The sequence below is a fragment of the Cavia porcellus genome, unplaced genomic scaffold, assembly GCF_034190915.1.
Source record: "Cavia porcellus strain 051 isolate PalLab524CR breed Dunkin Hartley unplaced genomic scaffold, mCavPor4.1 scaffold_1, whole genome shotgun sequence".
Classification (NCBI taxonomy): domain Eukaryota; kingdom Metazoa; phylum Chordata; class Mammalia; order Rodentia; family Caviidae; genus Cavia; species Cavia porcellus.
The window spans coordinates 214,556,526-214,579,359 of NW_026947484.1; the positions used below are offsets into that span (position 1 = coordinate 214,556,526).

At 44.8% G+C, this 22,834-nt stretch overlaps 1 protein-coding gene across 1 annotated transcript in view; it reads right to left on the reverse strand.

The window, feature by feature from the left end:
- Slc3a1 (solute carrier family 3 member 1) overlaps window positions 1–22,834 on the reverse strand; it is a 49,669-nt gene that overhangs the window by 20,620 nt on the left and 6,215 nt on the right. The window contains exons 2-5 of the mRNA XM_003472929.5: window positions 21,146–21,612; window positions 17,020–17,199; window positions 16,721–16,875; window positions 11,759–11,884 (exon numbers count right to left, since the gene is read on the reverse strand). Of these exons, the coding sequence (XP_003472977.1) occupies window positions 11,759–11,884; window positions 16,721–16,875; window positions 17,020–17,199; window positions 21,146–21,575 (891 nt within the window). The 5' untranslated portion in view covers window positions 21,576–21,612. The remainder of the gene's footprint in view (window positions 1–11,758; window positions 11,885–16,720; window positions 16,876–17,019; window positions 17,200–21,145; window positions 21,613–22,834) is intronic.

Here is a 22,834-nt window from a genome sequence, read left to right on the forward strand (position 1 = left end):
CCCACAATTTTACTGTCTTTGATTTCACGAGGAAATTGATCTCAAGCTAATATAGTTAAACCTGAAATTCTGGGCTTTTTCATACACTTTATCATATTCTTTTATGATAGAATTTCTTCCAAAGATGTGTGATAGAGACCAGAATTATTGTGTGAATGTCCCTGGCTTTCTCTTCTCCCATGCCCCTCTCTCAGGACACATCCTTGGAGGAGAGGAGGTAATCAATCCATGACCTGCCCAGCCTCTTCCCATCCCACTGCTATGGAGACCACTGCCCTGGCTGGCCTGATCTCCAAGCACTTTTACTTTTTTCGTGAGAGTGTGTGTATGTGTGTGGGGGGGGGGGTGTTTGGCACTAGGCATCAAACCCAAGAAAGCTCAGCTACTGAGCTACATCCCCAGCCCAGGTGGGACTCGAATTTGTGATCCTCCTGCCTCAGCCTCCCATAGGGTCTGCAGTGGTATGTCTAGTTGCCTGCAGGCATTTTAAATGTTACACTCAGAGACTAGAGATGAGGTTTGGTCTGAAGATGTGGTTGGATGAAAGAAATGGGTCAAAAGGCCAGGGAAGGAACTTGAGCAAAAGGTTGGAGCAGGTGGCTTCTGGGTATGAACAGTTGGGAGAATGGAGAACAGACTTCTTTTCACCCAAGGTGGTCTTAAGTATAAGGTAAGCTCCGTAGGTGGCATCTTGTGCAGCCACAGAGGGTCCCTTGTGCTTGCTTAATGTTCTGTGATTGGTTCCATCGCTAGAAATTTCTAACCAATTTGGTGCAGAAGACTGCACTTCCATTTTGCCTGCAGCCCAGTATAGCTGATCATTCATGGGCACCTTGTAGAAAACAATGCAGGGTAAAATGGCAGAAAGCAGGGCTGGGGATTTAGCTCAGCGGCATAAGTACCTGCCTTGCAATCAGGCAGTCGTGAGTTTGATCCCTGGTACCGATAAAAACGAAAAAGACAAAAAAAAAAAAACAGAAAGGGATGAAGCCAGCCAGAAGGTTAGGAGAGCTGAGTTAGGCTGGGGAGAACCATTTCTTTTTTGTTTTTCTGTCTTTTTCCTTTTTATCGGTACCGGGGATTGAACTCAGGACTGCCTGCTTCCAGGGCAGGTGCTTATGCCACTGAGCTAAATTTCCAGCCCCTGGGAGAACCATTTCTAAAGAGACAATAGTAAGTGAGCTGTGAGGGTCTAGTGGAAGAAGGTTCAGGCGCAGGGAACAGCGGTACAAACCAAGTTCCACTCCTGGGACATAAAAGAGAGAGGGAGCAGTGTGACACAAAGGAGTTCAAACAGGAGGGGAAGAGGTGGGGCTGGACCCACCAGGTCTAACTCTGTCACCAATGGGAACAACTTGGAACTTGTGAGAAGAGGGGACAGGAAGGGAACACCGAAAGCATTTTAAGCGGAAAAGGCTGTGGCCTGGCTTATATGTGTTAAAAGACCTGATGTATGGAAAATAAACTGCATAGTCTGATAGCTCCTCAAAAAGTAAATCACATAAGGCATGTGCAAGGCCCTAAGTTCAATACCCTCATATCTTTTTTGTTTTTTAATTGGTACCGGGGATCGAACTCACAGCCGTGTGCTTGAAGGCAGGCGCTTATGTTGTTGAGCTAAATCCCCAGCCCCAATACCCTCATATCTTAAAAAAGAAAAAAAAATGTTAAGCAGGAGGTTACCATGAGAACCATCCGTTCTGCGTGGGTGCATACCCAAAAGAAGTGCAAACTTCACGTCCACACAAAAACTTGGATGTGAATATCCACAGCGCCGTCACTTACAAAAGCCACAAAGTGCCAGCAGCCCCCGGTGGGGCATCCATGCAACAGACATTACCTGCCCATAGAAAGGAATGGTACTTGCCTATGTCATAGCTGAATCTTGGGAACATTTTGCTAAATGAAAGAAGAAAGTCACAAAGGAGAGATATTATGTGACTCTAGTTATACAAAATAGGAAAATTCAAAGAGACAGAAGACTCATGGTTGCCTGGGGTTGAGGATGCCATGATGGGGTGGGCAGTGATGGCTAAAGAGCAAAAGGTTTCTTTTGGGGGTTTTAAACATGTTCCAGAATGAAGTCACAATCATGGTTGTGTAACTCTTAAGCTTACTAAAAACACTGAAATTGTAAACTTTGGGTCAAATTTCTGGTCTGTTCCAAAAGGAAAAAAGGAGGCTTAGGGTGCGGGGTGGGGGTTGGGGGGTGGGGAGGAATAGAGGCTGAGGAATCCATTTTGGAGCCTGCTCTCTGGTTTGGGGCAGAGACACAGTGGTGGCAGCAGGGAGACTGGGCAGGGTTTGCAGCTGCTCTGAGGGTGGAGCTCAAGGCCTTGGACAGGGTGTGGGGCCCTAATGCAAGGAAAAGCCGTCCAGAGCCAGATGTTGTGGTGCACGCCTGTAACCCCAGCACTCTAGGGGACTGAGCAGGCCCATGCATTCAAACCCCGTATGGGTAACTTACTGAGCCCCTGTCTGAAAATAAAAATGAAAAAGGGTACAGCTCAGTGTGAAGGCCCCCATGCCCAACCCCCAGTACAATGAAAAGGAAGGGGCTGGGAGGGAAGAGGGGAGACAGGGAAGGCGTCCAGGCTAAACCCCACGTTTTGTGAATGTGGACCAGTCCCCGGGAGCTGCAGCAGGGGAAGGCAGAGGATGGAGTGTCCAGAGTCAGATGGCTGGCGTACGGGTTGGTGGGAATGCTGGGGAGACCGGGGGCTGGTTCTACCTGAACCTTAGTGGGGCGTTCTGGCTATAGACATGCACCAGAGGGTGAGCAGCCTGCAGACAGCCTTTGCTAACCAACTCTGCCTCAGGAGTTGCCCAGAAATGCAGGCAACCGCAGCAGGAACATCACCACTCGCCCTTTGTTGAAACTGAGCAATGAGCCCTGGGCCGTGAAGGGCTCCTCCACCTGACTAGGAGATTCTGCAGAGAGAGGAGAGGCTTGCAGTGCCCTTCTCCCTGCCTGTGACACAGCACTGGTGCTCAGGAGCCATCCTTAGACGCGCAGGGAATGTGGAGGGGAATGAGGGACACCTGAGTGCAGCATGGCCCTGGCTGCTGGCAGGACTTGCCACCAGAGAGCTGCGGGCTACTGGGCGTCCCCAGTCTTAGAAAAGATTCTGTGGCTCCAGGAAGCAACTCACTATGACCAAGTTAACTCCACTTAGGCTTCGAGATCACTTTCCGGCACCAGTCCCTTCTAATTTCCCATTTTTTCTCATTCTGAATAAACCATTTTTCTGTACTTAATCTTGTACCTTTTTTTTTTTTCCATGATGAGACTCAAACCCAGGGCCTCACACATGCCTAACTTAGTACGCTTTTTTTAAAAAAGGTCCCCATTTTTACAAGCATCAGATCCCACACAGTCTAGGTCACTCCCAGGTGGCTTTGCTTCACACTGCGCAAGGCAGTCACAAACAGCTGCAAACATCCGAACAGCCTGTGACAAAATGTGGGAAAGGGTGACACCACAGGGGCTGTAAACAGCAAGCTTTGGACACTGGCTTTTGAGATCAGGCTCTACATCACCTTCATGGGGTCCTCAGTTGGTCTCAGCATTGCTAAATATTGACCTGCCATCAAAGAAAAAGAATTGTGCACCCTGACCAAGGTTTACGGCTCTGGCATAAATGGAATTGTTATCATATCTGTCTTGAGTAAGCCATTTTAAATGCTGACCTTTTAACCCAAATAAACCAAAGTTTACTTTGGAAAACTCTCCCTTCATGTTATTTATTCTCTCACCCAAGTGAGAGAAGAGCCCTCCAGATTTTAATTGTTAACTCTCTCTACTCTAATTAAGCTCTCCCGGGTGCGACACAAACCAATGGGCCCAGAGCCTGGTTCTGAGACCCATGTAGATATAACAAGGACACAGGGGCCAGCACATTGGGCCCCCCCACTTGTCTTAATTCCTAAGACAGGCTTCTTTTAATTATTTTCTCTTAAAACAACACATTGTTCCGAGTAAAGAGAACTCAAGTTGACACTAAGGATGTCCACGCTCGCTGAGGTTGTGGTTTTGAGGTGGCTGAAGTTACTGAACCATTTGCCTAAGAAGTTTGTGAAATAGAAAAAGCTCTGCTCTTCCCTATGACAAGGACCCTTAAACCTAAACCTCAGGTTGTCCATCTCAAGGAGAAATGAGGAAGTATAAAGCCCTTTACAGGCACAGAGGAAAGCCACATCCTCTGCTCACTGCTGCTCAGAAATGCTGCTGCCTCATCCAACAGCGGAGGACTGGGGGAGGCTCAGGGCTTCAGAATCTGACACCTGGGTGTCTTTTGCAGCTGCACTACATGAATGACAACACCCGTAAGAGCTTTCTCATCAGGAAAGACAACCATCTAGCAGGTCTCTGTGAGGAGCACAGCGGGTACTGCTGCCAGACTCCGTCAAAGCTTCCATCTGTGCATTTCCTGCAACAGTGGACAGTGTTGACTGATCGCTTCTTCTAGAATATACATATGCTTGGCTCCCTGAAGCCTCACTCCTCGGTTTGCCATCCTTGTCTATGTATTCGACAGTGATTCGTTCATTCACTCATTTTGTTTTTGTTTTTGAAAAGGGTCTTGCTATGTATTCTGGGCTGATCACAAACTCACTATATAGCCCAGGTTGGCCTTGAACTCGTATCAATCTTCTGCCTTGGCCTCCTGAGCGCTGGAATGACAGTCCTATGCCACCCTGTCCAGCTCATCCATTCATTTATTTATGTAGTCCTGGGGACTGGATTCAGGGTCTCCTGCTTGCTGGGCCAGTGCTCTCTCATCAAGCCACGTCCCCCGTACAGCAGCAGTCTGACATCCACTATTCATTCTCCCTGAAGTTCTATCATCATTCTTGTCCATGTCACTTCCCGACAGCATCCACTCCCTGATCAGATAACAGGTACTGAGGAACACACTGTCCTAAGTGCTTTCCAAAGGCTAAGCCATCTAATCTTCAAAAAGCCCAACCAGCCACGTCCCATCATTGTTCCTATTTCGTGACAGAGGAAACAGGTTCATGGAGATGAGGCATCTCAGCAACCAAGAGCACAGAGCTAGTTAGTAGTGGCTGCAGAATTATTATAACAATATGGCACCCTAGCCCATCTGCTACGCTGGCTCCGTCTATTTCTCTTAATTGGAAGATATCCCAACCTGCCCCCTTCCCACATGACAACTGACTCTTACTAATTGGCCCTCTTGTTCATGCTTCAGGCTCAGAAGCATCCAGCCTGCTTTTCTCACTGGTTACCACTGAACTCTGGGGGCATGCGCCATCTGTCAGCAAATCCCCAGTTCTATCTCTAACACCACACCTTCCCCTGTTCCCCATGTCCCCATATCCAAGTATCTACTGGACACCTAGTGCAGCCAATGGCACCGCCATCCCCCAGTGTGAAACCTGGGAGTCACAGCAAACAACTCTCCAAGTCCTGATGTCCTCTCTAAACCCCTGTGCCACCCTTGGTGGTCGGGAGCCACCAACAGTGCTCTCCAGTTACTGCCCCCCACCGATCCCTCTCCCTCTAAACCTGCCTGACTCAAACTCATTCTCCAAAAACAGACTGATTTTTCAAAATGCAAATAAAAGATTATTTCCCTGCCTAAACCCTTTTAAACTCAGATCTTCCCAGAACTGCTCATGACCTGGCCCTCAGCTCTCTATGTCACACACCCTTCTCTCTACACCATGTCCCATCTGTACTGGACAATTCCCAGAACCTCTTTCACGTCATGTTCATGCTCTCCTCCAGCCTGGAACACTCCCCCCTGCCTCTTTACTTGGCTCATTCCAGTTCCTCCCTTAAGGACCATTGTCTCTTCTGCAAACCCTGCCCTCTCCCACTCTGGGCCCAGGTTGGGTGCCAACCCTCTGTACTCCCACTTCCTAATATGGTCACTCAGCACACCTTCTGTAATCGCCTGCTTGGTTGCCTACCTGCCCTTCCAGAATAGAAGCTCATGACAGACACATCTGTGTCTCACCAGCCTCCAAATCCCTGCCACGTGGTCCAGTGTAGATGAGAAGTTATGATTGGGAGGAATGGGAGGTGCAATCAGTTGTGCAGGTTTTATCATCAAGCACAGAGTTTGTGTTGAAAGCAGGTAGTGGTGAACCATAGCCTGAGTTGAGCTGCTCGTTTCCAGCTGTCCCGTGCTCAGCTGAGGCACAGAAGAGCCTACATTCATGCTCTGGCTTCCGTCTTCAGCCGGAAGTGCTTCTTGCCTCTAGTCTCAGTCACTAAGAGCATAGTGACGTCCCAGGAGTCACTCAGCACTGCCACCTAGCAGATCAGGATCACAGGGGCCCATGCAGTCCTTACTACAGCACTATCCTACTGGGCCACTTCATTGGGTTATTTCCTCATTGATCAAAAAAGGGATATGAAGAGCAAGTAATAACCAAAGCAACTGGGAGAGTCTAGCATACTATCCACAAAGATAAGCCCCCAACTCTCCTCAGCAGCTTCCTAACCTCTTCAGTGGAAAGCTCTTAGACCTGAGAGGTGTGGGTCAGAGTCACACCCCCTGATGGCCAGTGGGAGATGGAGGAGCCCAGGACAAAGGAGGGGTCTACCTTGAATGTTCCCTGGTCACCAGGCTCCCACTGCATAAACTGAAATCTGATGGGTGCCCAGAGGAGAAAGGCTAAGGCTCCAGGGGCCACATTGGTTTGTGAGCGGTAGCTATTTAAAGGCGTCTTTACCACAAACTATCTGGGATGCAAATTATTATCCCACTTAACTCTCATCACAGAGATAAGCATTGTTGGGGTAGGTGTTGAGAGTTCCTTTCATGTGAAAGCTCCATATGCAGAAACAAAGTTTCCTTCCTCCGGCTCCACAGCATTTATTTATATCTAATAGTAAACATTCCAAGCCAGGTGTGGTGGCAAAAGTCTGTAATCCTAGCAGTCAGGAGGCTGAAGCAGGAGGATTGCTACAGGTTCAAGGCCAGCCTGGGCTACATAATGAGTTCAAGACTAGTCTGAACTATAGAGTGAAACCCTTTCTCAAAAAAATTTTTTTCTTTAATTAAAAAAAGTAAAATTTGGCAAACCAGCCTTGCAAGTAATGTCTAATCTCTGAACCAAAGGCAGCAATGAAGCGTCACATGTGCGTTTTTCACTCTGGGGCACTGTTCATACTCCACTACCTGGATGCCCGCAGGAGAACAGCCACATTCGTCAAAGAATCATTAATGCGATGACGGGGGCAGATCTGCAAACTTTGCAAACTTTAACACTTGCTTAAACATCTCCAGACAATCCAACATCACCACCACAAGGAGCCAGGAGAAACTCAGTGACTGATAAATCAACTGGCTGACATTCACAGTTATGAATTTCCACTAGAAAACTTTGAAAAAACTACGTAGGAACAGTGAAGCCGAGGCAAAAGGCTTGCAGGGGCAGGACCAGAGCGGGGGCATGAACTCAGTTCCACAGCCTGCTCTGCATCCTAAAATACTCCCCAGGAGGGTAATTCTATCTCCCTAAGCCTTCCTTCTCTGCAAAATGGTTTTAAAAATATCCTGTTAGGCTTGTTCTGAGGATTATAGAGTCCAAGTAATTCACAAGATACATTGTAATAAGTGTCGGGGAAGGCTTGGCTGAGTCAATGAGCCTTAGCGATGAAGAGTCCATTCCACCCTGACCCCTGGATAGTGTGCTGACCCAATCTACCCCTCCACCCTAGCTCACTGAGACAAGGCCACTCTTACAGGTAACCCCTGCTTCCTGGACACATCCCAAAGTATTTCACCTGAACTCTGGAAATATCTAACACATACAATAAAAATGATCATAAAACAGAATGGTCCACAGGAATAAATTTTTACAAAGTAGTGTAGAGAGCTGAGAATGTACCACTTGCCTCGCATGTGCAAGGCCTGTTTCACTGCATTTGATTTCTCCTTCCACTAAAAAAAAGTTTAGTTTTTACACTGTGAAAACTATAAACTATTCGAACTGGAGAACATCTAAATACCAGGGTTGGAGGGCTTAATATTACATTGGCAAATACTTTTCAAACTGATCCAAGATTCAATGCAATCCTTATCAAACTTTCAGAAGGTTTCTTTGTAAAAATTGACAAATTGATGCAAAACTTTATATGAAAAAGCAAAAAGAACTCAAATAGCACTAAAAAATAACCAAGTTGTATGACTCACACTTCTTGATGTTAGAACTTAGCTACAAACTTACAGTAATCCAGACAATGTGGTCCTGACATAAGCATAGTCTGGAAATGTAAATGAATGGGATGGAATTGAGAGCCCAGAAATAAATGCACATTTATGGTCAGTTGGCAAGAGCTGAAAGGTAGTTCAATGTGGAAAGAACAGTCTTCTTAGACAAGCATTGCTGGGATCACAGGGTAGCCTCATGCAAAAGAATAAAGCTCACACGGTATATAAAAATTAACCAAAACATAAATAGAAGTCATCTAAAGTAAAAGAGCTAAAACTGTAAAAACTTACAAGAAAATAATACAGACAGCCAAGTTAAGTAGAACTATAGTAGAAGTCAGTGCAAAAGATGGGACTCCATCAGGACCGTGGCTGGAGGCGCCTCTGAAGATTAAAATCAGAATGGCTAGTTCTACATACTTCCTTAGGTCACGAAGAGACTTCGGATTAACGGTATCATCCTTTTGAGATTTCCCATTATCTCAGTAGGTGGGAGGACCATCCTCTTCCACCTACTAAGACTATAAAACAGAGCCTACTAAGATCAAAATAAGGCCAAAACTATACATTATCAACAAAGGTTAATGATGTCAATCATGTACCCTTGCTACCACTGGATCAATACTACTTAAGCGACTATACTTGCAACCTTATTGGTTGATCATAATTTTGACTCATGTTGTTCCCACCTCATGATTTTGCTCTAAGAATTTCCTTTGAGGCGCTGGGGATTTAGCTCAGTGGCATAAGCACCTGCCTTGCAAGCAGGCGGTCATGAGTTCAATCCCCGGTACCGATAAAAATGAAAAAGACAAAAAAAAAAAAAGAATTTCCTTTGAGAGGTGGGCTTGTTGGTGACCCATTGGGAACCCTTCCTGTCTCTCAGGAGCTTTCTTGTTCCCCATTCCTATTCTCCAGTAAATTTTCCTACTCCTAACCTCCATTGTTTCTCAGAATTCATCCTTAGACTTTGGGGATCATAAACTTGATGTATTTGACATGTAGCATTTTCTTTCTTTCTTTTTTTTTTTTTTTTTTTTTTTTGTCTTTTTCGTTTTTATCGGTACCAGGGATCGAACTCATGACTGCCTGCTTACAAGGCAGGCGCTTATGCCGCTGAGCTAAATCCCCAGCCCCAGCATTTTCCCTATATCAAAAACAAGGATAAATCTCCATGACCTTGTATCAGGCAATAATTCTTAAATATGACAATAAAAACCTACGTAACAACAAAAATAGAGAAAACTAGTATCAAAATTTAAAATATTTGTGCTTCAAAGAGTACAATCAAGAAAATAAAAAAGATAACCCATAGAATGAAAGAAAAGTCTTTGCAAATCACATATTCAGGATATATACAGCCTAACAACGGGAAGACAAATATACCTATTTATTTGTCTTTGGTGTCAGGAATTGAACTCAGGACCGTGTGCCTGCCAGGCAGGCTCTGTGCCACTGAGCTATATCCCTGGGCCTATTTTTGGGTTTTGGAGACAGGATCTTACTATGTAGTTGAGGCTGGCCTTGAACTCACTATGTAGCACAGGCTGACCTTAAACTTGCAGTGATCCTCCTGCCTCAGCTTCTCAAGTGCTAGGATTGTAGCACCTGGCACCTATTTTTAAATAGGGAGAATATTTAAATAGAAATTTCTATATTGAAGAAAAATAAACTCTGAACACATGAGCACAAGAAAAAATGCTCAATATTTCCAGACATTCAGGTAAATGCAAATATAAGCCCCAGTGAGGTGCCACTTTATATATAACAACAATTGCTGAGCATGTGGAGAAACTGGAGCCCTTACAGACTGCCAGTGAGCATGTTAAGGAGTACAGCTTCTGTGGAAAACAATTCAACTTCTCAAACACACATACAGTTATAAGTATAGAAATATAGATAGATACACAGATAGATATAGATCATAGATATATAGCTAGGTATTATAGGATTCCATCGCTATGAGATGTCCTAAAGACGTAACCAGCAAATTAATGGTTCCCAAGGCCTGCAGGGAGCTCGCATGGAAGGGATGCTGATCAGTATGGAGCTCCTTTTTGGCAAGATGAAAATGTACTGAAATTACCAGTGATGGTTGCACAAATCTGCAAAGTACTAAACCCACTGAATTAAACATTCAAAAGGGATAAGTTTTATGTATATGAAGTACTGTATTTAAGAATAAAATGAAAGAAAAATAAACCAAGGGTTTCAGATGCCCCTAGTAACTCTTAACAGGTCCCTGCTCAGCTGACGTGACAAGCTAGAGAAAGGCACCCACGGCACCCTGCTCTGCTCAGGTGCTCTCCTGCCGCCGACCTCAGATGCTTCCCAGGGACTCACGTAACTTCACACGCACTCGAGCCACGGAAGGGAGAACAGCGTGGCTGCTGTGTATTACGAACTGTGCATCAGGTGTTGTTGGAGCAGGCAGCACCACTCAGGGGGAGCCCATCAGAGCAGCCTTGGGTTGCCCCAGGCAGTCTCCCGTGCACAGAGCACTGGGTGCCCTTCCATCCGTATTCAAGGCGTGTGCGACAAACCCACTTCTTACTTTTGGGACTTCAGCCTCAGCCTCATGTGTTTCTGGCAGGGCTGCTAGATAAACACAGAGCACCTAGTTGAGTTGTAACTCCAGGTAAATAATGAATAATTTTTAGCAGGAGGAGCACATTCCAAGTATTATTTTATTCATTGTTTATCCAAAATTTAAAATTTAACTGTGTACCCTGTTTTTTATTTGCTAAATCTGGCAATGCTACATACAGGCCTCCATGTCATCCCCGAGACACCTGAACCACACTCTTACCTCAAATCTATGCATTACATCTCCCTCTGCCCAAAGTTCTCTTGTCTCACCAGCAAAGACAAACCTTTTAGGGACCAAGTGCCCAAACTCCAACCTGAAACCCACTTGGTTATCACGAAGTGCCCACTCTGCAATTAAACCTGAATACTGGGGTTTTAGTTCAGAAAAAAACAAGGTGTATGTTAACATCTTGGTCTTAAAAAGAAAAAACACAATAATACGTGTGCCATAAGGTCACCACCACTGCCCCAGACGACACAGCTCCCTCCGTCTCTAGATCTTTGTCAAACAGCTCCACAGTGCAGGCTGGGTCCTCCCCACCTTCCAGGGAAGAGTGGCTTCCACCTGCACTCTGGCCCCGGGCTCCCCAGCCAGGTACGATCTGATCCTCAGCCGGTTGGTTACTCAGCCACTGGCCCTTTGCTTACACAAGGCTCAGGGCTGCTTGATTCACTGCCCTGTTCCCAGCACTTACAACAGGGCCCAGCACAGAGGAGGCAACAAGTTAATATTTACTGGGTGGACACAACGTGCATGGATTATCTCATCTAATCTTCAAATAGGCCTTGAAGACAAGTATCAACAGGGTGTCACAGATGAGGGCTCAGAGACACAGCCTTCCGACCCACCTCCCCACGCCAGCTCAGTGTCGCAGGCCAAGGTACCCGTTGATCTGACAATTGCTGTTTGACATAGAGCGCTAGAAATAACCACGTAAGCACCCATGAGAGAAGTTGGTGTGGGTGTCTATACTCACTTTTATTTCTTCTTGAACGTCAGGGTTTCGGAAGTTTAAATCAGGTTGCTCCTTGGTAAACTGGTGATAGTAACACTGCTTTCGCACTTCGTCAAAGTGCCAGCTGGAGTTTCCGTAGACGCTTAGCTAGCAGACAGACACAGACAGCACAGCACGTGCTTAGTGTTATTCTTATCATGATATTGTTCACAAAGATACAACCACTGCCATGCCTGGCCCTGTGCAGGTAGAGTGCGTAAATGCTGAATTTTTCCTCTAAGAATATTAGCAGTAAGCTAAATTAATGCTGAAAATGCTATCTGTGTTGCCCAAATGCCCCCGAAATGTGGCTGGATGGATTCATCTAGTAGTTCTGCTCAAAGAGTATCATGGCAAACTGATACTCTCAAATTCAACAAGGCCATCTTTTTTTTTTTTTTGGTTCCAGGGATCAATCTCACAACCTCACACTTGCCAGGCAGGTGTGTAAAAGCCACTGAGTTAAATCCCCGGCCTCAACAAGGCCATCTTAAAGAACTCACATTGCTAACCTATTTCTTGACTTTTCTCCCAGGTTCTGGAAGAACTTATCTTGTTAGTGAGGTAACACAGATGGTTGCCAATGTGGAAGAAAATGACATTCCATTAGTCTAGGAGCTTCATCCTGGATACACGGAATACTTAACGTGTACTTCCAGAAAGTTTCTATTAGAATCATTCACTTAAAATTCTACTAGTCCTCAAGAATAAAAATCCAGCCATTTGAAGTGCTAAAACCCAAACATTATAGCTGATTTTCTCTTTCTAGAAATGTTCAGGTGTAGGGATCCAGTTAAGACTCCCCTGGTCCCCCAAATCTCTAAACACACTTCTTAACCTACTCTGTGACCTTTGAATGTGACAGGTTCCTGGGCTTTACCTCAGGCTTTTTGTTCATTTCTTGCTAAAGAGAGCATCTGGAATACATTAAAAACTGGGGCAGGGTTGGCATCAATCTTATTTTTAGTTGAAGACCCAGTTATTCAGGCTCCATACTTCCATGGCAACTGTCCAAAGCTGAGAGGCAGCTGCTACCTTTCAAGGAAACATAGGCTCTTGCTAGTTTACTGGGTGACCTGCCTAGATACAACCCAGGATGGGTAGTTACCATGTGTCCAACCAACAAAAGAACAGGATACACGGTGCACAAAGAAGCTGGATGTGGTGGCACATGCCTGTAAACCTAGCACTCAGGAGGCTGAGGCAGGAAGACTGCTGTGAATTTGAGACAAGCCTGGGTTACATAAAGCAAGTTCAAGGCCAGTCTGGACTATGTAACAAGTACCTATCTCAAAAAAAAAAAAAAATTCTGAAAGAACTCCACAAAGCAACTTCATAGGGACAAATAATCCAAAAGAGAATTTGGGAAAGAAACCATAAACAGATGTTCACAGAAATAGATGCTCAAGAGAATAAATGAACAAAAAGATTTGCAACATCGTTAGTAATTAGATAATTACTAGACTGGTAAATAAATCATCACCATTAATTAGATAAATGAGATAATATTATGTTCACATGAACAGCTAAGACTACAAAATCCAGCCAATACCAGGGTTTAATAAGAATACGTATTTTCCTGAAAGCAAGGTCTCACCAACTTGCCCAGGCTGATCTCAAACTGTGGCAATCCTCCCGCCTCCTGAGTGCTGGGCTGGTGGGCATTTGCCACCTGGCCTGGATACTCTTAGTTATTTGATTTACAGAAGCCCTTGAAAAGGGGCCTTAAGATAGGTTAACCAAGGATTTGTGACACTGATAACAATTGTAAAAACTGGAGATAGGCTGTCTGTCACCTGAAGAGCAAATAAGTAAATCAGGGGATCTTACACGATGAACTACTGGACAGCAACAAAAATGTATGACTCACAGCTAACCAGAACTACAAGGCTAAATCCTAAAGATGAGTCTTTCAAAGCCAGCTTTAGAAGATTATATGAGTCTGATGCTTCTCATAAAGTTCAAGGTAAAGAAAACTTTAAAACAAACCTTAAAAATATACCACTTGTGATACAGAAAAAGCAAAAGGTAAGAAGCTGAAAAACCAAAATCCAAGGTAGTGGTTCCTTCTAAGAGCAAGCCCGGGAAGGGGACAGGGAAGAGGAGTGGCTGCTGTGACAGGGTCAGCAGGGGCCAGCTTTGCAGTTGGGTCTGTGTATGTGGCAGTGTTGGGATTCACTGATACTGTATTAGTATCTTCCCAAGCTCAGAAACATATTATATATGCTTTTAAATTAAATCTTTTCAGGTATAATTAAGTGCATTAAAACATACTTCTTCCTTTCTTTCTTTCTTTCTAGTCCAGATTGGCCTCAAACTCCCAGTGATTCTCCTGCCTCAGCCCCCCAAGTGCTGGGATTACAGGTGTGCACCACCATGCCTGGCTAAACAATACATTTTTAAGGTGTCTGGTTTGATCAGTTTTGACATATATTCACCATTACCATAACCAAGATAGTGAACATAACTTTCCTCGTTTCCTTTTGTTAAATCCCTTCCTCTCATCTCTATATTTCTTCTGTCCCTAAATAACCCACAATCACTTCCTGACACTATGGGTCAGCTTGCATTTTTCTAGAGTGCCATGTAGAAAGGATCATTACAATATATACTATTTTCTTCTGGCTTGTCTCACTTTGTGTAGTTATTTTGTTGCCTATCCCAATGATCCGTTCCCTTTTATTGCTGTCCCATGATCACACTGCGACATGTTTATCCATCTATTGGATATTATATATATTTTCTGATGTGTTAACTGCTCTATTAGGAAATGCAACCCCTTGCCTACAGTGGCAGGCTGACAGATGAAAGGATAGGAAAACTGATGTCAGAAGAGGTAGCTGGTGCCACCCTATTGCCAACAGATTATACAGTTAGAGGTACAGATGACACCTTTTAAAAGCGGACTGTAGAGGTGGACGGAAGACATCTGGGCCTCAGCCCTTTCGTTTACTAGCTCTGGGTGACACCAGCCATCGTGTGTGCAGAAAGGAAACTGCACCTGATTCATAGTCCTAAGGATGGGTCAGGGGAACTAATGATTATGAGACACTTAACAGAGAGCCTGGCACACAGTAAGCGTTTAATAAATGTTGCCAGTGTCACCATCATTTTAACAAGTGCGTGGATTAGAAGGGGAAAAATTACACAGATGAGTGTGCTGGGACCTGTTAGTCCCCAGGGTCAGAGCGGTGCAGATCACTGAGTCTGGGGGCACAGGATCGGGAGTAGATGGTCACACAGTCACCCTGAAATATGTCAACTGAGTGTCATCTAAAATACATTTTTTTTTTTTTTTTGTCTTTTGCCTTTATATCAGTACCGGGGATGGAACTCACGACTGCCTGCTTGCAAGGCAGGCGCTTATGCCGCTGAGCTAAATTCCCAGCCCAACCTGAAATACATTTTAAAATTGTTTCTATTTTGAACTTTATAATAGTACCCATGAACCATTGTGTTTAAATGTTTAAAAAGGTCAAAAAGTAAAGAGGATGCTGGGTGTGGTGGCTCACGCCTGTAATCCCAGCACTGGGGAGGTTGAGGCAGGAGGATCGCTGCCAGTTCGAGACCAGCCTGAACTGCAGAGTGACACTCTGTCTCAAAATGACCAAAAAAAAAGTGAAGAGGATGCCCTAAGTTCAATCCCCGTACTGCCAAAAATAAAAAATAACAATAAAACAGAAAAGAAGAGGAAAGGAGGTACCAGGGTAGGGCAAGATGATCTAGAGTAACAGGCTTGGAAGGAAGCAGATCAGGAAGATCTGGCCGGGCACGATAAAGCTGCCAGAGTACAGGATACTCAGACAAACCTGCATGCTAGAAAACAGCACATGACATTGTAGGACAGCCATGCCTTGACATCCGAGGAAATTTGTTCCTGAACCACTACCCCAACTTGGATACCAAAACCTGCAGATGTTCAAATTTTTTCTGAACTTTTTTTTTTTTTTTTTTTTTTTACTGGTACCAGGGATGGAACTCACCACCACGTGCTTACAAGACACTTATGCCGCTGAGCTAAATCCCCAGCCCCCAAATTTTTTCTAAAATAGCATAATATTCACGCAGAACTGACCCACGTTTTCTCTAGTTTAAGTCACCTCTAGATTACTTGTAATACCTACTCCAATGCAAATGCTACGTAAACAGTTGTAACACTGTATTGTTTAAGGGTTTGTGACCTGAAAGAAAAGTCTATACTAATTCAGTAAAGATGCAATTTTCTTCTTAAATATTTTCTGTATGTATTGATGGAGTCTGTAGACACAGAGCCTCCAGGTATGGAGGGCTAGCTGTATAAGCATAACCTACACAATATTTTATAATGAAACAAAATTTTTGTCTTTTTGAGACAGGTTGCACTATGTAGTTCAGGTTGACCTTGAACTGACTGTGTAGCCCAGGCTGGTCTCAAAATCACAGCAATTCCCCCGCCTCTCTCCTGAGTACTGGGATTACAGGCATGTGCTACTATGCCCAGTTTATGCCCTATTTATATAAAATCAGATTTGACTGGATAGGCTAAATTTGTATTTGCTAAATCTGGTTACCCCAGGCAGGAAGGATGTGGGCTCCATTATACAAGAAGGCGGGGATGGGGCAGGCAGGTGGGATGGCTCCCGTCCCCTCTGTGAAGCACGGTTTGCTGCCGAGCGTGATGATGTAGGAAGGAGGCAGGTGTAGAGTTTAAAGAAAAAGGAGGGTATGATGACTAGTTGCACTTAATGAATTTCCCAAGAAGATTTATGGTTTAGTTCAGGTGGGAACAGCAAAAAAGTCGGATGTGTTCCAAGGTACAGATACCAAGTTTCAGACAAAGAGGAAGCAGATGGTTGTACTCTTTATAACTAGGGTTTTTTATGCTTTTCCTTAAGAAAGCTTCCTGAACAACCAGGTCTCTCACTACAGATCTGCCCCGTGCAGGTTGGGGAGGCCGGGACTCACCCAGTTGTTGGGAGGGATGGTCAGGCCGTTCTCGTGGGCACAGTCATGCCAGATGTAATAATCAGTGTATTTCCCAGTCCGCGTCCTACTCATTTCAAACCAAGGATGTTTATCGCTGGTATGGTTTGGTATGAAATCCATTACTAATTTTAAACCTAATGAGTGAAAACATTTCCAATGTTAGTAGAAGAGTGCAGTGGAATATTACACAGTGAGGAAGGGGAAATGCTTTAAGTGAACGTGTGGTAAAGTACTTTTCTTGCCTCTCACGCCCTCCATCCACCTCCCACACAATTCACCTTTATCATGTATGGCTGCAAGCAGATTCTCAAAATCTTTCATTGTTCCAAAAATAGGATCAATTTCTTGGAAATCTTCAATGCCGTATCTGAAATCTTTCAGGGATGATTTATAAAACGAAGTAATCCAAATAGTTTTTATATTTAAAGCACTGATGTAATCCAGTTTATCTTGAATACCTGCAGGGAAAACCAAAGGCATCAATAAATCTTAGTCTACTTGTTTGTTTGCTTTTATTTGAGGGACGAAAAATAAAATAGCCAGGCCTGGTGGTGCATGGTTAGAATCCCAGTACTTGGGAAACTGAGGCAGGAGGATCCCCTTGAATTCATAGTCAGCTTAGGCTATATAGTGAGTTCAAGGCCAGCATGTATTACAGGGAGAGACCCTGCCTCAAAAATTAAATTGAATTAAAATGAATATGTCAAAGATCAAAGTATTTATACTGGAGGCAAAAATATTTAGAATTTGTTGAATTTGAGTCAAACATAAATAGTAAGGTCTAGCTCTAAGAAAAACATCTAATTAGTCTTCCAGCAATAACCTTTGACCTTCAACATAGATGCTTATAAATATTTATTTATTTATTTAGTCTTTTTTTTTTTTTTTTTTGTCTTTTTCGTTTTTATCGGTACCAGGGATCGAACTCACGACTGCCTGCTTGCAAGGCAGGCACTTATGCTGCTGAGCTAAATCTCCAGCCCCTTAGTCCTTTTTTTGAGACAGAGTGTTGCTATGCAGTTCAGGCTGGCCTTGAGCTCACTTTGTAGTCCAGGCTGGTCTCAAATTTGCAACAATCCTCCTGCCTCAGCCTCCCAAGTGCTGGGATTACAGGAGTACGCCTCCACACTTGGCTTAGATGCTTATAAATAAGATCTGTTACCTATTCTAACTTTACATTTTAAATCAAGACTATATGTAGTATCATTGCTTTATTCTATGCATGGTATACAAATAGGTGCTGGGCTAGTGGCCAAGGAGAAACGAAGAATAACCCACTGAGCCTGGCGGTCACACAGCCAGGACCACAGCCACTGCCACACGTGGCTACCGGGCACACATCATGTGACTGGTCCTAATCGAGGTGTGCTGTCACTGTTAGTGTATACTGGCAAGAACTGGGACAACATCCAGACCAGGAGGAGAGCAGTGCAAGGTGATCTAAGGGTAGCTGATCAGGGAGGCGTGGGCAGGGGACACAGTGGAGGGCTTGCAGGTGGGGGAAAGGAAATAAGGAACCAGACAGTCAGGGCGTGTCTAAAAAAAGCTGGGTCCTGGGTTTCACCATAGTAAATAACCCAAATGTCTCATGCAGGATGGGACTGGGGAAAGAGTACAAAAGCATGGCGGAAGGTAGGTGTGCACACAAGGATCTTGTATGCTATTCTCGGACTGCTTTAGAGAAGTTGAGTTGGACTTTTCTCCTTGTTCACCTCCACAGGCAGCCAAGAACTGACACAGAAGAGAGCCCAGGCCTGGCTGGGAAGAGGTATGAAGTGAAACTCCTTGTACTTGGAACCTTGTAAGATAATTAGCAGATAAGTGACTTCCAGGTCAGTGCTGGAATCGCAGATTCACAGACCTGGGTCTAGGGTTCAATCTCCAGCAGCTTCCTGTGTGATTTCAGTGTGGCTTCCCACAGCAAATCACGGAGTCCACGACCAGCTGCAAGTCCCTGGGTCTCCAGTGTCTGGAGTCTTCCCTGCACAGGCCGCCTCCTTTTCTCTCGTGTTTCAGTCACAAAGTATCAAGAAGGGACAAAAGGGTTTCAGCTAAACTAGAACAATGTGACTGATGCTCACAGCAAGCTCAGGGGGCAGTGTGTGCACCTCAGTCGTAGAATGTGTGCTCAGCACGTGCCTGGCCTCAAATTCCATGCCCGGCATTAAACACACACACCCACATCCACCACACACACACACGCACAGGAAAGAGGCTAGACAGACTCAAAGTAAACAGGGAATCCCAGCCTGACCCTCTGAGGGACAGAAGGCAGTCACCAAAACTAAACATCATACCTGGATTGGTTCCTCCGTAATCACAACAGAATCCCCTCAACCCCAAGGACCAGTGCTTGTCAATCACAGGTAGCAACCACTCTCACAGGACAAGTTATCGGAAATGAAAACATGTAAGAGGGGGGGCTGGGGATTTAGCTCAGCGGCATAAGCACCTGCCTTGCAAGCAGGCAGTCGTGAGTTCGATCCCTCGTACCGATAAAAATGACAAAGACAAAAAAAAAAAAAAGAAAGAAAGAAAACATGTAAGAGATGACTGCAGACATCCCTGTGCCTGCGAGTTTGGGTTTTATCTAGAAGGAAGTTAGGAAGGCAGGGCTGGGGCAGGCAGTTTATCTCTAGATTTAGGGATTTGGTTTGTACTCAGTCAAGAGGCTGCTCTGGTTTAGCATGAGTATATAAGAGGCAGCAGGCCCTGGGGTCAAGTGACAAGGAAAGGAAGCCACTCAGGTGCATCTCCAGGCCTTAGCAAAGGGTGCTATCAGCACAGTCCAAACACCCAGGAATCTGTGGTGGGGCTGAGGCCTGAGCAGGGAGCTTAAAGGCTAGTAAAGGCAATGAGTCTGCGCCACACCTTGGAGACAAATATGCAGCTCTTTAACTTGTGAAGTCACAGATGTTTTTAGAAAGAGAAAATGGGACTGCACATGAAACTTAGTGACTGAGCTCCTAGCAAGGCACAGGATTTGATCCCCAGTGCCACCAAAAAAAAAAAAAAAAAAAAAAAAAAAAAAAAAAAAAAAAAAAGAGAAAAGGAGAAAAATGACAGAAATGTGCAAAAGGGAAGATTTTTAAGGCTTTTGCTAGTTATTAACGAAATCTGGATTTCAAGAGTTCATGTGCAACATTTTAAAGATGAATTAAACCTCTTTCTGCACCTCACGCTGCATTATATTATTATCTTGCTTTCTTTATTTTTGGTACCAGGATTCAAACTCAGGACCTTGTACTTGCCAGGCAGGCACCACCCTGCTAAGTTATATCTTGGCATTGTCTTGTTTTATTTTCTTCAAATAATCATTAAAATTTTGCTTGTTATCTTATTTATTTGATTTTTATTGTTGCTTTTAATTGAGGTGAATACACCAATTTGCCAAAGACAATCCCATTTTATGTCTTTTATTTGAGACAGGGTCTTGATATGCAGTTCAGGGGAGCCTTGAACTCACTGTGTAGTCCAGGATGATCTTAAACTCATAATAATCCTCCTGCCTCGCCTCCTGAGAGCTGGGATTACAGGTATGAACCACCATGCCTAGCACAATTTTACTCCTGAAAGTGGTCTGGTCAGAACGATAAATTTTAAGTGCATTCTATAATTCTCTAGAATATTATTAGCTTAACATTTTTTTCAGACAAGGTCTCACTCTGCAGTTCAGGCTAGCCTTGAACTCACAGTAATCCACCTGCCTCAGCCTCCCAAGTGCTAGGGTTACAGGCTTGTGCTAATATGTCCAGCATTAGCTTAACTTTAAAAAATAACTTTTCACTTCTACTTTTCTACTTATGTGAATATTATCTTAAATAATCCTTAATCCAAATAACAACACACTGCTATGTCCACACACACACACACACACACACACACACACACACACTTCCCTTCATTTCTCAGGAATGTGGAAGATTTGGCCTCTGCCTTTCAAAGACCCTGTTTAATTCTCTGCAAATATTTATGCTTTACTTAAAAGCGGTTAGCCAGACTGTCAAATAAACCACATCAGCTACTGGTAAAGCAGTTCTCAGCTGTAAAGCTCTCTGAGATTCCCAGCTCTAAAGTGCACAGAAAGCAAGAGGTAGATTTTCAGAGGAAACGGGCCATGAGTAAGAAGTGAGAACTGACCAGTAAACAAGCATCTCGACCTTGTGGGCAGTAAATCAAATGGTACTTTCTTACTCAAAGGTAAATAACCTTTCATCCTGTGGAATAATTGCTGGTTCTGCTGAGTGGCTTTTAGAACGCCATAAACAGAGACACTGGAGAGGGCAGTCGCAGGAAAATGCCTACCGGGAAGCCCAGGCAGATTTCAGTTTCAAGGCGGAGAAGGCCACAGTCCAGCCTCTTTGTGGCCCCTTCACTGGCCTGGCCTGGCCTGGGAACACCTACCTCTCAGATCTCCATTCCCATCCTTGTCGCTGTCCTTGAAGGACCTTGGGTAGATCTGGTACATGGGCCCTGCCTGCCACCAGTCGAGGCACTTTGGAGAGATGGCGATGATGGCCACGGTGACCCCGATGAGCAAAAGCACAGCCACAATGGTGAGCCAGAAGAGGATCTCCCGGGGCACGCGGTAGCGGGCCTGGCCCGAGAACTGGAACAGCACCTCCTTGGGCATCCCCGCGTAGGGCTGCACACCCTGGCAGGCGGGCTCCTCGGGGCCCGCGATGCTCAGGGCCTGGTGCTGCAGGTCATTCGCAGAGCTGCTGGGATCTGGATCCAGCTCCGGGGTGTCCTCATTCTGGACAAAGCCATTGTTTGTCCGACATCCCTTCATACTCAGCCGGAGGGAGTCTGTCTTGCCCTTGTCTTCAGTCATGCTCCTGCCGTAGGTAGTGACCCTCCTGGGTAGCTTCCTGCAGAGGACAGGAGGAGAGGTGGCTTTGCGAAGTGCTTTGTCTTTAATGAGCCCTGCATGGTTTATAAATAAACCTGGCTGGACAAAGTCCAGCCAAGGAAGAACGGGTAAAGGTGGAGGGGGTTTACAATTTTCTTTCTATATGAGGAGGCGGAGGTAGCTACACAGATACACACGGACACAGGTGGGGAGCGGGAGGAAGAAGCAGAGTTCCACTGGAAGATGTTGCCTGGTTGAGTGCCCCATAGTTCTTAGCCCAAAGGTTAAAAAGGTGGAAAGTATACAGCTGTACACCCCTGGATAGACAGATAAACAATACATGGAATACCCACACAATGGAGTACGATTCCACCTTAAATGGAAGGGAATTCTGACCAGGGCTACATCGTGGATGAAACATCATGCTAAGTGAAGTAAGCCACACTGAAAGCCAACTGCTGGCTGAGTCCACTTCAATGAGGTCCTCGGAGCAGTCAGATTTAGGGAGACTGAACGTAGGGGCTGCCAGAGGTCAAAGGGTTACATTTCAGTGGGTGCAGAATTTCAGTTTGGGGTGAAGAAAACTTTCTGGAGATGGACAGTAGTGGTGGTTACATAACAATCTCAGTGTCATGTACCATTGAGCCCTATGCTTAAAAATGGTTAAAGTGATCAATGTTAAGTCTATTTTTTACTGACACGTTTAAAACTTTGAACTTCTCTTTTTAGAGGAGTGTAAGGAAAAAAATCTTGAATTTTGTGCTATGGAGAATGCAAAATTATTTTGTATGAGGAAGCAAGGCTTTTCTGTTTTTGTTGTGTGAGACAGGGTCTCGCTGTAGAGTTCAGGCTTGTCTTGGACTCACTTTGTAGCTGGGCTGGCCTACAATTTGCAGTGATCCGCCTGCCTCAATCTCCTGAGTGCTGGGATTACAGGCGTGCACCACTGTATTCAGCTTGGTTTTTGTTTTGAAGGTCTACTGTTTCTTATAAAACCATACCAAGAGGATCCGGAAGCTGAGAACTATGCTTTGTTAACTGAAGTTAATTTTATTTTATCTCAGTTCAGGCAGAGCCCAGATTCTTCCGTGTGTGTGCTCACCACCCTCCAAGCGTACTAAGTACTACGCAGCGAAGCATGTGCTGCCCATAACTAGAAGGATGTCTCTAAAGTGGGGTGGGGCAAAGGGAGGCTGTGTGTAGAAATTCAAGTGCTTTGCTAGAGGTAAATAATCCTCACC